General features: G+C 41.4%; 1 protein-coding gene across 3 annotated transcripts in view; it reads left to right on the top strand.

The window, feature by feature from the left end:
* The first annotated feature begins 12,445 nt into the window (after positions 1-12,445).
* The window catches only part of ARHGAP22 (Rho GTPase activating protein 22), a 150,564-nt gene continuing 147,796 nt past the window's right edge, over positions 12,446-15,213 (top strand). The window contains exon 1 of one of the 3 annotated variants that reach the window (XM_061358823.1): positions 12,446-12,570. Coding sequence is in view for 2 of the 3 variants with exons in the window: in XM_061358821.1 (XP_061214805.1) it covers positions 15,022-15,055 (34 nt within the window). In the remaining variant the exon portion in view is untranslated. Of the gene's footprint in view, positions 12,571-14,453; positions 15,056-15,213 lie in introns of those variants that run through there. The other 2 variants (XM_061358821.1, XM_061358822.1) reach the window with 2 other exon arrangements.

Raw genomic sequence — 15,213 nt, 5'->3', positions numbered from 1 at the left:
TATAACCTACAGAATGTTTTCCAAGCAGATGCAAGGTCAAACTGAGCTACCCACACCCAGGGTAGCTCGAGCGAATTGTTACACGGTTTGTGAGCCCTACTGAAGCACACACAGGTCCGGCTGAGCTCAGTGCTGCACCGACTAGGCTGTGAAGGCTCAGGGCACCTCTGAGCACAGGCTGAGGAAGCTCACACAGTCTGAGAAAGGCTGTACGAACGCATCCACTACTTTTCTGCCTAAAGTCATTCACTCTTGGCTGATACTTTCCCAGCTGCAATCTAGCCAAAACCACAGTGCAAGATGAATGGCAGAAGCACAAGACACTGTGAAGAGAATATTAGTATCATCTCAGCACATAGTTGTTTTTACATTCCTAAATGTACTCCATTTCCACCCTTTTAGTGTCAGTTTAAAAGCACAAAATAGTTGCAGCAGCCCCTCCATGCTGTTTGATCAGAGATCCCATGGGGCTCCCTTCACTAGATGCTACCAGGGCTCAAGCAGCCACACAGTCATTAGATGATTTCTAATCCACACAGCAGAGGAAGCACCATTTCTCTTTTTCATTGTCCACTAACTGCTGATGGGGTTGAAAGTTGGGAGTTTCAACATGCCCTCCCACTTAATCTCTGCTTCACTGGAGCAAAACAACTGTAACCAAATTATCTGTGGTAAAAATAACTCAAGGGGCAAAGACAAGCTAATAGCTAGTGTAGCAGGAGACTGTGCCACAATGCCCTGTGTCAGTTGGGCTGTTTATATTACAACCCCTTGCACTGTGCTTACACCTACAAAAACAAAGAGAAAAATCCTTCCTTTCTTTGTCTTTTTTCACCCAATCTCACAGAAGAAGAAGGGCATGTCTCCCACATACTTGCATTTACATCTATATGCAGGGCACCTTGTTCAAAGGAACCCTCATTTGGTTTAAGGTTTCTAGAAAGATCACTAATAACTTCTCTAACTCAAGAGCTACCTTTACCAGCACCAACTGGAAACTGCCACCTGGTAGGGGCAGCATTCTTCATTAGATCATGCACAGCCCAGTGGAGATGAGATGTCCTGCCTGAGCTGGACATAGAGTGGGCTTCCTGAGGCAAGGATATGGAGATAACAATAAGGTCCACCTGTCTCGTAGCACAGTGTCCCTTATGTTGATTCTTATTAAACTTCTCTTTTCTCTGTCACTCCAACCTCCACACACAAGTGGAAAAACTCTGTTTCATTTATATTAATATCACCCACACCAAGATATCTTGGTGGTCCAGAACACCTAGAAGCACAGCAATTGTCAGCTTAAGGCTAAGGTCTTGCAGTACATTTCAGTTGCATTAGCTTCACCAAATGGGCTGCCTAGTTACACCAAGAGCAACACATGTCCTCTGGCAATTGCTGTGCAGTTACCACTGCCCCAGGGGCTAATAGTTCAACCCAACTGCAAACCCAAATAGGATGGAGTTTTGCTGAAGATCCTCTATGTCTCCCTTCAGCAAGTTTTTCTCCTTGTAGATGTAAGAAATCAAATGCAGCTGATTTTGCTGAGACAATACGTTTTTCTGTTGCACATTCATAACCTTCAATCTAGAAAAAAAAGGCAGTTAAGCACATGTCCCTTTCAACATTGCAGTGTCCAAAAGTTGAGTTAACTGCAGGGCTTTTATTCCTACTCTTCAACATTCCTGCTAAAATCCATCATTTTTCTTGATAAAAAGAATGTTGATTAAAAAATGTGCCTCATATCATTTTTCGTTTCTTTAACATCATAAAGGGAAGCAGCTTTGGCTTTCATTCTCCTCCCCTCTTTTCAATGGCAGAACAGAAGCTGCCAGAGAGACCACAGAGAAAGGCAATGCAAAAATTTAAACCATCTGCTTAACCATCATTTTCACTCATCATTTTTCTCAGCAGCCTTTAAATCTGCAATGAAAAAGGCATTCAGCTCCTTCAGCAAATCTTCCCAAAGAAGTGAAAGCAGCAGGCTATGAAGTGAAAAGCCACAGGACTGTGTGCTTGAGCAGCTCAGCTCCTCTCCCTCTGGTGCACACACAGAAGAACACAATGCTTTCATTGCATTCCTCAGTACATCATGCCCAGTATAGAGGCCCGGGGCAGCAGGAATGGCCACCACACCTCTTTGGCCTGGTTTTGTCTGTACAGCTTCCCTGAGAAGGTGAAAAGTAAAAGCCAGCTTCTGCTAGGCATGACCGCGTTATTCACATTGCAAGGTAGCTTGCATATTTGTACACCTGCACGGGTAACTAAATTTCAGCTTTAAATTAAATGGAGGTCATGCTGATGAAACCATGAGACTGGTAGCCAGTAAAGATGTACAGAGTATATGCAAGACAGTGTTTCTCTGCTTATTGCATGCCATCACCCCTTGGGCTTGAGCACTCTTAGTCTGGATTGGGAGGTCTAGTTACACGACTGACGACTGGCAGCATGACTGCCAGACCGTTAAAAGACAAGGTAATGCAGAGTGCTGGGCTCAAGCTCCTAAGTCGTCTCTGGAAAGGGAACCATTTTCTTCCCCTGGCATTTCCAGCTCAGCAAGGCCAGGCAGTCTGCAACCCATCCTTTGTCTCCAGGCATCTAGCCTTCCATGGCACTGGTAAGCTTTGATCAGCAGTAGCAGTGTTACATGTTAAGAATAATTTTGTTACATGAAATTCTGCTATTTCAAAACATTTCACTAGAAATTAGAACAAATTTCCTCCATCAACAAACATTTAAAAATCTGTAAATTAAAATGGTTTTTTTTCCAATGCTTTTGTTGTTTAAACAGGAACGAACCAAAGTATATCCAGTACCCTGCATCTTAAAGGTCAGCCTGGAGCAGTGATTTTCAACCTTTTTCAGTCTCTGCAATCCTGAAGTAGTTTCCTATGAACACTTACACAACAAGAGGAAGTCTGCTGCTTGACACCCCCCCACCCCGCTCATCTTTTTTGGTTCCTTTAAAAGTAGTTGGGCGGAGGAGGGAGGGGAAATCACTGGACTATATAATCACAGAAATACCCTAAATAATTTTGAACTACATTTCTCTAAATTCTGTGCACAACAATTGCTACCAAAATTACTCCACAATTAGTAAAACAGTATCAGCTTTTAAAGACACAAGAAAAAATAAACCATGCTTAAAATTAGGTTTGTAACAAAAGTGAAAACACTCTCGGTTTCAAACTATCAGGCCCAAACATCTTGATCAAATGAATGGAATTTTTTTTTTCCCAGAAGAAAAAAAGTATCAAATATGAAAGTTCTTCTGGGAAGCTGCTATTTTCATTAAATGCCACCTACTGTGTAGCAAAAATGTTGTGCAGGAAAGTTTTAAGGCAGCTTGACTGAACACATGATCTCCCCACTGGAAGACATGTTAATCTAAGGAGATTGAGGAAGTTGAAAGGCAAAATATAATGGCATACCATTTCTCCCATCTCCTGTACCTCAGATTAACTTTGTACTACAGGATGTATAGGAATTCATTGTTTTCATAATCAACTCAAAAGTTATTAAATGGAAAACTCATGATATGGGAAATTTTTAATAAATATTTACAAAACAGAAAGCTAGACTAACACATAATATTTATCAGAAAATACCACTCTTGGACACAGCCTCAGGCTAAAGATATCATTACATAAGTACATATCAAGCAAGAGCTGTTTTCTTAGAAGATTTACTCTTCTTACTCTCTCTGCAAAAGCAGGACCAAAACCTCTGCAAATACCATTTTCTTAAGTCTCAGAAACTGGTGCTACTTCCTGTTTAACACACCTCCTAACTCTCTGCAAGGGTGTTGTGTAGCTTGCACAGCTACAGCAGCTCTCATTGTTGTCTTAGAGGAAATAGGAAGCCTGAAAATTCAGGCTAATTTAATTAAGCAAAATCCTTGGAACTCAAGTATGAGAGCAGACATTTTTCCATCTCTGATGTGTCTCCTACTATTGTTTTTCTTTTCGCAGCTCCCAAGTGTATTTATAAATGCCTGCCTCTGTGACCTTGCTCTCCTATAAACTGTACTCAAAGAGTCTCTGCACATACCCAGGAAAGGTGCTTTCCCACAGTGGTAAATACTCAGGTACCTTCAAATAGCTAATAAGCATGCTTAATTAGCTGTCACACCTCATTCATAGATGAGTCTAGCAGTTCTACAAATATTCTTGTAGCTTTCAAACTATACTCATGTATTCTTCCCATATCTTTAATTCCTTATTTATAGAACTAATATACTCCAATTTCATTTGGCTGCTAGCTTTTGCCATACAAAATTCTGGATAGAAGGAATGGGGACAAACTGATGAAACCGGAAGTTTTGCTACCTAGTCTGCTCTGGTTTAAAAAAACTTCTTGAAGCCAAGTGGTTTCCCTGGGGAGTGGGTTTTTTTTTTTTTCCTAGGAAAGGACTGCTTTTAAGGTGTTCAGATGACTCTGTTCCTTCATCTCAACTTACAGTCAGATTCTATGTTAGCGTTTTATTTTGTGCTAAGAACTTGACCTATAGGGATACACAAAATCGCTACTGAGCAGAGAGGTAGTGTTAGACTTGAAATTAAACCCTAGCTCTAACCATGCAGAAAAACTTTGTTAAAGAAGCAAAATAGAGCAACAAGAAGCTAGTCATTGGCTGTGTGATCTTCTGCAAGCTCAGTGTATTCAGGGGAACTTGAAAGCATAGCTTTCTCATTTGAAGCAGAGGCTGCTACCACATGGAGTAAAAGAGGAACTGGTAAAAGAAAGCTACAGTCACCTTGCAGAGAGGCTTACCACAAGAAGGAAGTGCAACAGGCTCAGACAGGAGTCCTTTTAGCTGTAGTACTTTTCCAAGGCCAGAGAACAGTGGTTCAGAGCTCACAAACAGGCAAATTCATTCTGCAAACCTGCATGTTAAGATACCAGTTCAGATAGAGCATCTCTAGGGCTGTCTGCATGTGAGAATTTCCTGTGTGTAGGCAGGGAAATGTGAACAGCAGGCTTCATATGGAGGTCTAAGAAGGCTTATTCAGTAGTAGAGTTGTTAAGCTGTCTAAAAACCAGACAGCAGTCATGAAGTGAAACTTAAACAATGATTTCGTAGCACAGTCTATTGCTGACTATACCATGCTTAGAGGAATGTGCAAGATGCCTCTAACTTGAGTGAAACAAAAGTCTACCTTGTAAAAGTTTGGGAACAACATACATTCAGAATGTAATCTGCAAGGTTTGCCCCCTTCATGTCAACTATGTAACAACTAATTAATACCAGAACCTGTGTTCACACCATTGGCGAAGTTACCAATGGAAAAAAAATTGCCAAAGTCAGTCCCATGGTTTGTGTTTTATTCTGCATTATTGCAGAAGTAGCTCAGAGATCGAAGCCATCTTAAAAGGCATCCAAAATAGACAGATGACAAGTGTATGACTAAATAATGCAGACATGCCAGGCTCTAATGGTATTTTTATTTATATTTAAGTTATTATCCTTTTTAATTTCCTTTAAACTTTTGTTTCGATTTTTACTTCATATTTTGTTGCTCAAATGACGTGAGAATAAAGATGAAAAATTCAAACAGCCTGCCTTTGCAAAGTACAGGCATTCCTGGCAGAGATGCTCAGAGCTCTTCCTTTCCCACGCACCTGTTTTTTCCATACGGACCACAAAATACGAAACAACATCTTACAGCCTTTTAGCCTCTGCCCGAGCTCCACACATTGGGGATCTCGGCGGTAACACAAGCCGTCTTAATTCAGAGCTTTTTCTTTGGTGGTACCTTCCTCCCCGAGCGTCACCAGGTGGCAGTACGACAGAAGCGCTGTCGAGGTCTGCTGTTACATGAGGCAGCAGGAATCCTACACAGCTGCAGGTACGCAGTTCACTGTCACGGTTAGCAGCTTCTGTTTCTTTACCTCAGTCCATCTTAAATGAGACAGGAGAGTATCGTAGCACAAAAGATAACGACTTACTTTCCTGTTTATTTCAGCAATTTCAGCATTTATAGTATGATATTTGCAGACTCCCACCAGTCTCTGGAATGGACAGGTTTCACTTGGGCACCCCACAGAGAGGCCACTTAGGAAACAGTGTTCTACTTTGAGCCTCTTACTCTATGTGTACAGATTACAAAGGTTTCAGCATGTAGCAGAGGAGAGAGAAGACTGTGAATGAAGAATGGACTTTTAGGGGAAAGCAAATTACTTGTGAAATGGGCCAACTTTGGCAAAGAAAAAAAATAAGGGATATTTAATAGAAGAGGATTTTTCAATACTTCTAAAATTAAAGTAGTTGATGTTTTGTTTTGAAAAAGCATTTTTCATTTAAACAGTGAATAAAAAGATGAGTGAGGCTGAATAAAGTTGCCCATGGAGGTGGTACATGTGCCATCCCTGGAGACGTTCAAGGCCAGGCTGGACGTGCTTCTGGGCAACCTGATCCAGTTCAAGATGTCCCTGCTCATTGCAGGATGGTTGCATTAGCTAACCTCTGAAGGTCACTTCCAACCCAAACTATTCTATGACTGTATGAATCAGATTATCCTGAAATAAGTGTCATTTGTGGGAAGCTAATAATTTGTAGAGGGTTATTTGGTCGGTTTTAAACATGCAAACAAAAAATTCCTATTCATACAACTTAATTAACAGTTTGGTTCTGTCTTTGTAAATCCAGTAATATACAGCTTTTAGGTACATGTTTTTCTCCCAAGCTGTAAATTCCCTGTAGGAACACACACTTAGGAACTATCTTGCTAAGGATTTAGAACGATAGGAGATTTTTATGCTACAAATTTATGATTTTCAAATGAAGTATTTCTGTGCAGACTCATTACACTGCAGTTACTATGAGAGGACAGCTTTCATAGGATATTGTCTCTGAGCAGACATTTGTATAAATACACAGCTGGATAGTCCAAGTGTATGTTCCATATATTAATACTGGGGTAGAGAAAGGGAAGTATTTGTCAGCTTCTGAGAAAGAAGTATCCTTGTAAGCAAGATGCCGATTAACAAAATTTAGATCACTTTTATTAGGACTGTATCTGATCTAAACTGAGTGATGATTTTAAAAGACTATGGTCCCTAAATCTCCCCTCCCCCACCCACGGAAATGGCAACATAATTATTTAAAAAGCAAAAATGCTTTTCACAATTTTCTGTTAACATTTTGATCCCAAAATATTTACAGGAAGAAATTTTCAGGTCACATTTTTGCTTAATAAGTAATATTACTTCTATTAAACCCATTTTATTGGGTGTTTTTCTTCCATACGTCTTGAAAACTTTTATCAGAGATATCAATATTACAATCTCCATTTCACAGGCTGGAAACAGTGACATACCCAAGGCCACATTATCAGCCAATGGCAGAGCCACAGGTATTACCTGGGCCTCCAAAACCAAAGTCCAGAAGTCAATAATTGCAAGTCTATTTTAATTTCATTATCTTCTACTCCTCTGCTTTAAAAGATTTGAAACAGAAGAAAAACAGATCAGTGTTAAAATAAGAACACATTTGAAATTTTTAGCTCACTTCATTTTTCACCTAGCTTCCAATTTTCACTCAGCTTCCAGTTTTCACTCTAGTTTCATTTTGAATCAGATCTGCCTAAATGACTATATTTTTCTCTGAGACAGCAGGAGGAGATATGTTCCTGAGGATGCCAGCCTCAGTCCCCAGTATTTAAAATATGCATGCACTGCTCTTTGGTTCCTGCTACTAAAAATAAATAAATAAATAAATGAGAAACTAAATTTAAAAATCCATTCTGCAGAGATAGCATTTAAGTTTTCAATAATGCATTTCTGTATCTCCTCTCTGAATCAAGAACCTCATTTCTTCTAAGCCCATAGATGACAGCTAGGATAAATGATTGCCCAGGTTACCGCATTTTAATGTGGCTGATTCATGAGGTCCTGCAGCTCCTGACTACAGGGTATATTCCTGTAAGTGTTCTCAAAGGTTCAGGGAGGGTCTGGGGGTATAGAAGAACAGATGAATGAGGGACAAATTAATAATCTCTCCAGGCTTTTACATCCCAGCTGTCCCAGGAATCTCAGAGAAATTCAGACAGATTTTACTGGAAGATGTCAGTGGGAGCAGACTGATGTCAAGCTCAACTGGATACGTACCTGTGCAGATAACACAACCAGAATCAGAGACCTGGGCTGGACAGCACAGTTAACTGTGACAGTCACGCAGCTTCCTTAAAGTTTGAGGCTCTATGCTTTACTTACATAATGCAAAATCCAAGCAACATGAACTACTCCAATAAATTCTGATCCAGCAGGTCAGTTAACCACGTATTTTGACGTGAAGCATGTGAATAGTCTCTCATGGTTTAAGTTAAGCCTTGAAATGCTTTTCTGTGCTGGAATCAGAAAACTAAGTTCAAGGAAAATCAGAATTCATTTCTTACAGAGTTTCTGAAAAGAGTTTTTCTGAAGGTAAATTTTGGAGAAAAATGTAGCATTTTGTTCAACCAACAGATATAGCATCAGAAAAGAGTTTTTTGGAAAGACTCACAGAAAATACCTTTGGAGGTTACTTAGGCCAGCCTTCTATTTGGAGCTGAGCTAGCACCAAATCCAGACTAATCTAGCCATCTTGAAAACATCTGAAGACTGATATCTCACCTACTTTGTGGGTATCTGCCCAGTGCTGCACCACTCTCCTGGCAAAAAAGTTTTTCTAAGCTCCAAACTAAGTTTCTAACCTGAAATGTGGGGGCATTGCTTTTTGTTTTAGCATCTACCACTACCAAGAATACTTTGATTTCATAGTCCTTGAAGCTGTCCCTTAGCTAGTTGTGGATTTCTGTTAGATTCCCCGTTAGCCTCTGTGCAAGATTAAACAAGTATGTCCCTCACCCTTGTAGGTGATGTGCTCAACACCCTTGTAGGTTAGTCTCAAACATCCGAGTAGCCCCTCAGATGTGAAACAGATTTCAAACCAAGCACAATTTGGTAACTATTTGTATTTGCTTTAATTATGTTACTCAGATTTTTATCTGGCTATGAGACAAGTTGTAGCGTCATTGTTATTCTATTTCAGATAGGAAAATATCTACTAGATGTTGTATGGAACAGAAACAATTAATTCATAATTTCTGATCTGTCTTGGTGTGTCTCCAGTAGATATTGCAAAGGTAAAAAGATTTCTGTCTGCCTCATTATTAAAGCTATCATCTAGACACCATTTAAAATAAGTATTGGCTGTCCATACAGCTAGTATCCATTCCATATGCAATTTTTCTCCTTACCCTGTGAAAGGCAAATGAGGTGCAATACATGGAGCCACCCTGTCTCAATAACCTTATGCCTTCATTAGTAAAGGAAACTTTGTTTGCAGATGTGTTTAGGAATACTGCAATAGCAAAAGAATTTCTGGTATTTAAGGTGACATGTTATCTCTGTTCCTGGTGTTGCCTTTGGTGTAATAAGGATGATACCACAAAGACTAATACAGATTAGAATATGTACACAATTAAGTATGACATAGGAACATGTTTTGTCTTACTATCTTCAAGGTTCAGAGAAGCCTAGAATCTTTGGATTTATAGAAGATTTGTTGCTTTTAAGACAGTTTTTTTACCTGGTAGTAGAGAGGCCAACTTAAAAGGAGAGCATGGGAATTCTCTCCGGTCTCCAGATTTCTTGCTGTTATCTCCAAAGGCTGTCAATAAAATGGCTAGTTACTGGCTGCTGAAAGACCAGTGGCCCTTTTCACCTGGAAAAACAGGTGACATCATTATCAAGAAGTTCTAACCAGTGATCTCTTGGCCTGGAAACAATGGTCATGTCAAACTGAAATTCCTTCTGATCATTAGATACTTGAAAAGTTGTCAATTTGTGCCCAATCTTTTTCAGCAGAATTCCTGCAGTTCCTGTGTAGATAATATTCTAGCTTGCCTTGCAAAGGCAATGGCTGCAGTTACTGATCTCAAAATGCACACCATCGTCCTCATTGTTTCTTTGGACCCTTTTCCATCAACTCCATTTTATACCAAATGGGAATAGATTGTTACCAAAGTTGCAATCTAAATTAACTGTCTCTGGATTTCAACAGTGCCAAAGTCCAGGGTGATTAGATCTTGGGCTTAGATCCAGATTCTTCTTGCTGATGAGTAAAGAAAATACAAGAATCAGCTAGTTACAACAAGTCCTTGGCCTGCATATGGAAGCAGAAGATGAGGAGGAGGAGGAAAAAAGGATATGTAATATAATAATTGGTAGGTGACAACATGCTGTGTGTACAGCCTGGGGAACAGAGATCCATTCAATCTCCCCCAAATTCAGCAACTTCACTGACCCACACAGTCTTCTGTCTCAAGCACCTGACACGTTTCATAGCCTCCAGCCGTCAGCCTTGGCACCAACAGATGAATTACATGTTCAGTGAGTGGCCCTGCTGCAGTAACTTGTTATCATTATCATCCTCTGCAACTACATAGCACTTGCCAATCCCAGGTCTCAAAACACTACATGGAGGTGAATGGGACCTGGGACTGAATATCTTGCTTTCGCCATGGGAAATCAGTTGGCATTAAGGCGGGAGGCATGCCTTCCCATTCCTCTTAAATTTTCTACTCTCTAGGCCATATCACCTTTCTTCATTATGTGTGCAGAAGAGTATTTCCACATTCCAAACAGGCATCAGATAATTAATGAGCACATTTATTTTTAGATTCAAAAAAAAAGACAAATAGTAGTGATTCTAAAGCACTTGGTTAGTCAGCTGATTTCTGTTTGCTAGCCTTGTAGACATTTAGTCCTAGACTGCCATTCCGGATTTGGACAAGCAGAGAGAAATAACCATGACAACAGTGATTTCCAACAACTGGTACACACCTTGAAATTGGTATCTCAAACCATCAGGAATCTTTTGCCTCAGATCAGTCAGTCATCGAAGTCTTACTGCTTGTAGCCCAGTAGCTTAAGTCTGTCTGAGAAGCCTGACATATTAGGACCCCTTTAGTCTAGCTCAGGAATAGGATGATGAACAATAGCCATTTACTCCCTAAGGAAAAGGAGGAACAGCACAGTAGGGTAGGTAGTTCCCACAGTACCTGAGTGAGGTAAGGAAGAAGGACTTCAACACAATAGTCACATTCAAACAAGAGTCCAGATCAAGCACATTCATGATGACAAGATAGGTCTAGGGTCAAGCCAAGAAAACCACCCACATGTCATAGTCAGAATTAGTTTGAACGAAAGTTACCAGTATCAGCCGCAATCTAGCAATTACTACATAGATACACAGCAACAAGGCAGACACAAGGTCAAGCTAGGAAAACATCCCATAGTCCAAACCTATATATCAGTATAGCTGAGTTAAAGATCAATACTCCTACAAGGTAACTTAGACTAGGAGTAAAAGTCCAAGCCTGGGCTTAAATGAAACTTCTGAGCCTATGGACAGAGGGTGTGGGTGGTTGCCAGATGAGGCTAGTCAGGGCTCTTAAGGCTATTTATGCAGTTCAGGACCATAATAAAGGTTTTTGTATTCTTCGTAGAGTGTGTTTAGATGCAAGAACAAATTTGATGCTTGCTGTGAGTCCATTGTAACTTCTTCTGCCTATTCGTGTAAGGTTTTTTTCTGGTATCATAGCCCTAGGCTTCAATAGTGAAAAGAGAAATGAGTTGTGTTCTGAAATAGGAGGCAGGCATTACTCTAAACTGCTGATGCAAGGACTGTCTGAGACTTAGCATGCAACTTCAGGTACTCTCAAGCTGGGGAGCCTACCTTAAGTGCCTTTTATTGCATTTCTGTCTAAAATTTTTAATTAGGGTATTTTCAAACTCCCCTCAGAGAGTACCTTTGTTAGGCGAGAGAGAAGAACTCGTGTCACTGAACTGTGTCTTTGTTTTCCCAAGTCTACCACCCCCGTATTTACTAACTTTTATTTAGCAATGAAATATGAGGCTAATATATCCCTGGGTGGGCTGGATAGCCTTTATTTTCTACTACATGATTACATATTCATGGAGAGACCTGATGCAAATACACTGAAAAAGAAAAAAAAACTTTCAAAGCTTACTCCTTCATTTTTCATGTCTTTACAATCCTTTCCTATAAGAAAAATTACTGCACTTAAATTGTCCCTAGATGAACTGCCAGATGAACTTCAGTATACTTAATTTATGTACTCTTCAGATTGCAATTACTGTCCTTCAGAAGCAATTAAAGGCTTCAATACTGTTGCCGTTTAGAAGCAGCATCTGAGTCAGACAAAACTTGATGTAGGGAGAATTAGCTAAATCAGCCATTACTTGAGCTCTTTTCCTTCCTGCATTACCACTGGCTTCTCTGAGCTCTGACAGCTTTTACCCAGAGGCTTTATATATATATATTTATATATGTTCAAAATGCCTTTTGCCAGGTATGTATGTATGTTGAAGGGGCAGCTGGCAGTGGTGTGGGACAGATACAGGTGAAGAGTTGACTTGGGCTACAGGAAAAGTATATTACCAGCTCTGCTCCACCAGCAGAGCCCCTGTGGGCTGTGGTTCTGTAGGGTCAGTACCGCTGAGGAGCACACACCCTGAAAAAAAAGCTGTGGGATGGAAAGAACCTATGAAACACACAGGAGAATTAAGGTAAATGCAAACCATTGAGATACATTGTCCTAATTATCCTGCTCAAGCTAACTAGCTCAGTACACACACCTGAGAGATTAAACATTCCCACAGGGTCTCGTTCCTTCTAGACACTTGTTAGGCTACCTTTCTATTGGATCTAATCTCAGTGTTTCTTTCAGAGAGTATTTCTTTCAACTGTCAGAGCAGAGCAGAGCAGTGCAGTCAGCATGGGACTGCTTTCTGGAGGTGACTGTTTGTTTTTTCTTTCTCAGCTGGCAGGGTTTTTTAATAGCTTTTTCTTTCCCCCCCCTACCCCCCCCAACAAATGGTTTATTTGTCCCAAAGTGTACATCTGAGAAATTCTGGTTTCAATTTGTGGTGTTAAAGCTGGGAAGAAAATTAGGAAATTTCCATCTTCTAAAAAAAAATTTTAAATGATGTTGCTCTTTTGAAAATTGCTTTAAGAAGAGCTGAAAATGTTTACATCAAAGCAAAACATTTCAAACAGGATCAAATGGAATATTTCTGTTTACACTGAATACTTTTTTTATTTAATCAAAAAACTTCAGAGTTACCATTTACTGTTGAATTTTGCTGTTATTTTATCCATGAACATGATAATTATTTGTATAGGTCCCTATATAACATCTTTCCCCAGTGGGAACAGCAAGCTTTCATGGGAAATGACTTAGTGGGAAAATCAAGCTTTCATGGGAAGTGACTTAGCAGGATGAGATGTCCCACGCTGCCCATGAGAAAGTTCAGTTGGCTATATCTCTTATGTTTTACAGTACACACCTTTTGCTTTCCTGCTCAAACTGCAAAATAATGTGTTTGAACAGCACCAATGCAGATAAGAAATGCTAAAAATATGAAGAGAGATGTTTCTGTTAAATAGTTGGTAGGAATGACTTTCTGATGCTAAGACGGAGGTTGGGCAGAAAAGTAGAATCATAACTTCCCTCAGCCAAGGCTCCTGCTGGTTATCCACAGTATCAGGACACTTGCTGAGTTTTGTTTGCCACAGGATCACCAATTAGCTACTCTTCACTGTGCTGAAGACCACCTAATATAGATGATTAATGGTGACGTAATTATAGGAGCCTGTGTATTCAGAACAAAGTTCATATCCCACTTGTAGCCTCATTTATAAGTGCTTAAATGCGAGATGGCCACCATGAACTCAAAGATTTGTAATTGCTTCTAAGCAGCTATTTCTACCAGTAGCTAAAGCAGCTAAAGGTCCAAAACATCTTGGCCATTGCTGCAGCCTGCACACTGAGAAATATAGCCTCTGTAAAGGGCCAGACAACCTCTTCCACTATTGGAGATATGACTTGATGGTTAGTATTCAGTATCCAAGATGTGATGGATCTTCTTGGCAGAGGAGGAAGCTGCCAATCTCAGATGCTTTTTGTCAATGCAATTCAGCAATACAAACCTGCAAGGTGATACTGCAGGGCATACACATTGCTAAGGAAATATTTACCCCTTTTTCTAAACTGCAGAAGGACCTGCTAGGCAGGTGGGGATGATGAGAAAGGATGTTATGCCAAGAACAGCCCAGGGGCAGGATGTGACAATTACTCAGATTAGATTTTCATCCATCTGTTTATAGATAATATTTAATAGTATTTAACTATTTCATCAAGTGTTTGCCCTTTCCTCCCCCTATTACTGACAGCAGACTTTGACTCCCCCGCCTTCACACCCCCCCCCCCCCAGGGAGGGGTGAGGGAGAGCTTAGGAAGGAATACAAGTAGGAATGATGGGTGCTAAAGCGGAATGATGACATTTCCCTGTGCCCATCCTGCCAAGCTGTCAGTGCAGGCAAGACACATTTTTCTTCCTTGCAGAGAGCAGCAGGTCGTTTCTCTCTCAGCTCCCCGGCTCTCACCAGCATATCCCCCGGGGGGACGCGGTGCTCAGTAGGCAGCCCAGCACGCCGCTGCCCTCTGGACCAGCGCGCTCGGTATTTCTTGGAACGCACAACTGTATCAGATGCTCAAGCTGTTCTCGGCGTGTGCCTTGTGCCCTTTTTCCCCTTGGCTCGGGCTTGGAGAGATTCAGCTCCTAATGTGATCCTCGTCGAGTCAAAGCGTCTGTTGAGCGCGACCTGAGGAAGATGCTGAGGGGAAGCGCGGGATCAGCCCTGCTCCCTGAAAGAGATATTAATAACACTGATGCATGGCCAATTAGCAGAAGGAGCAGGTCCAGCCCTCGTGTCTGCGTGCTAGTGAAATATCGACAGTAATTACCGAGGCACTTAATGCCTAGTTTGGATGGGAATTAATTCGAGGCCGGATAAATAATGCATTAGGGTTTATTTAGCCCCATGTGAAGCGTCGCTCCTGAGCCAGAGCTGGCAGTGGAGGGAAGCGGCGTTTGAGCGGCGGGCGCGGCGATGCGCGGGGCGGCGGCCGGGGCCGGGCGCTGAGGCTGGCGGCCGCGGCGAGCCCAGCCGGGAGCATGCTGAGCCCCAAGATCAGGCAGGCCAGGAGAGGTGAGTGCCTTCCCGTGCGACCCGGACCCTGCGGAGGGACCGTCCCCCGGGCACGGGGGAACTTCCCAGTGGTGCAGCCCCTGAACTGCGGCGGCTGCACCCCGCACAGTGAGGCGGCTGCCCAGCTGGCCGAAGCCGGCCCAGGGAGGGGAGGGGGA

The sequence above is a fragment of the Neopsephotus bourkii genome, unplaced genomic scaffold (genome assembly GCF_033783945.1).
Source record: "Neopsephotus bourkii isolate Nb327-2 ecotype Australia unplaced genomic scaffold, CSIRO-AGI_Nbou_v1 NB_951, whole genome shotgun sequence".
NCBI classification, from domain to species: Eukaryota; Metazoa; Chordata; class Aves; order Psittaciformes; family Psittacidae; genus Neopsephotus; species Neopsephotus bourkii.
Note: the sequence above shows the minus strand (reverse complement) of the source record. Positions and strands in the feature narration are given on the sequence as shown.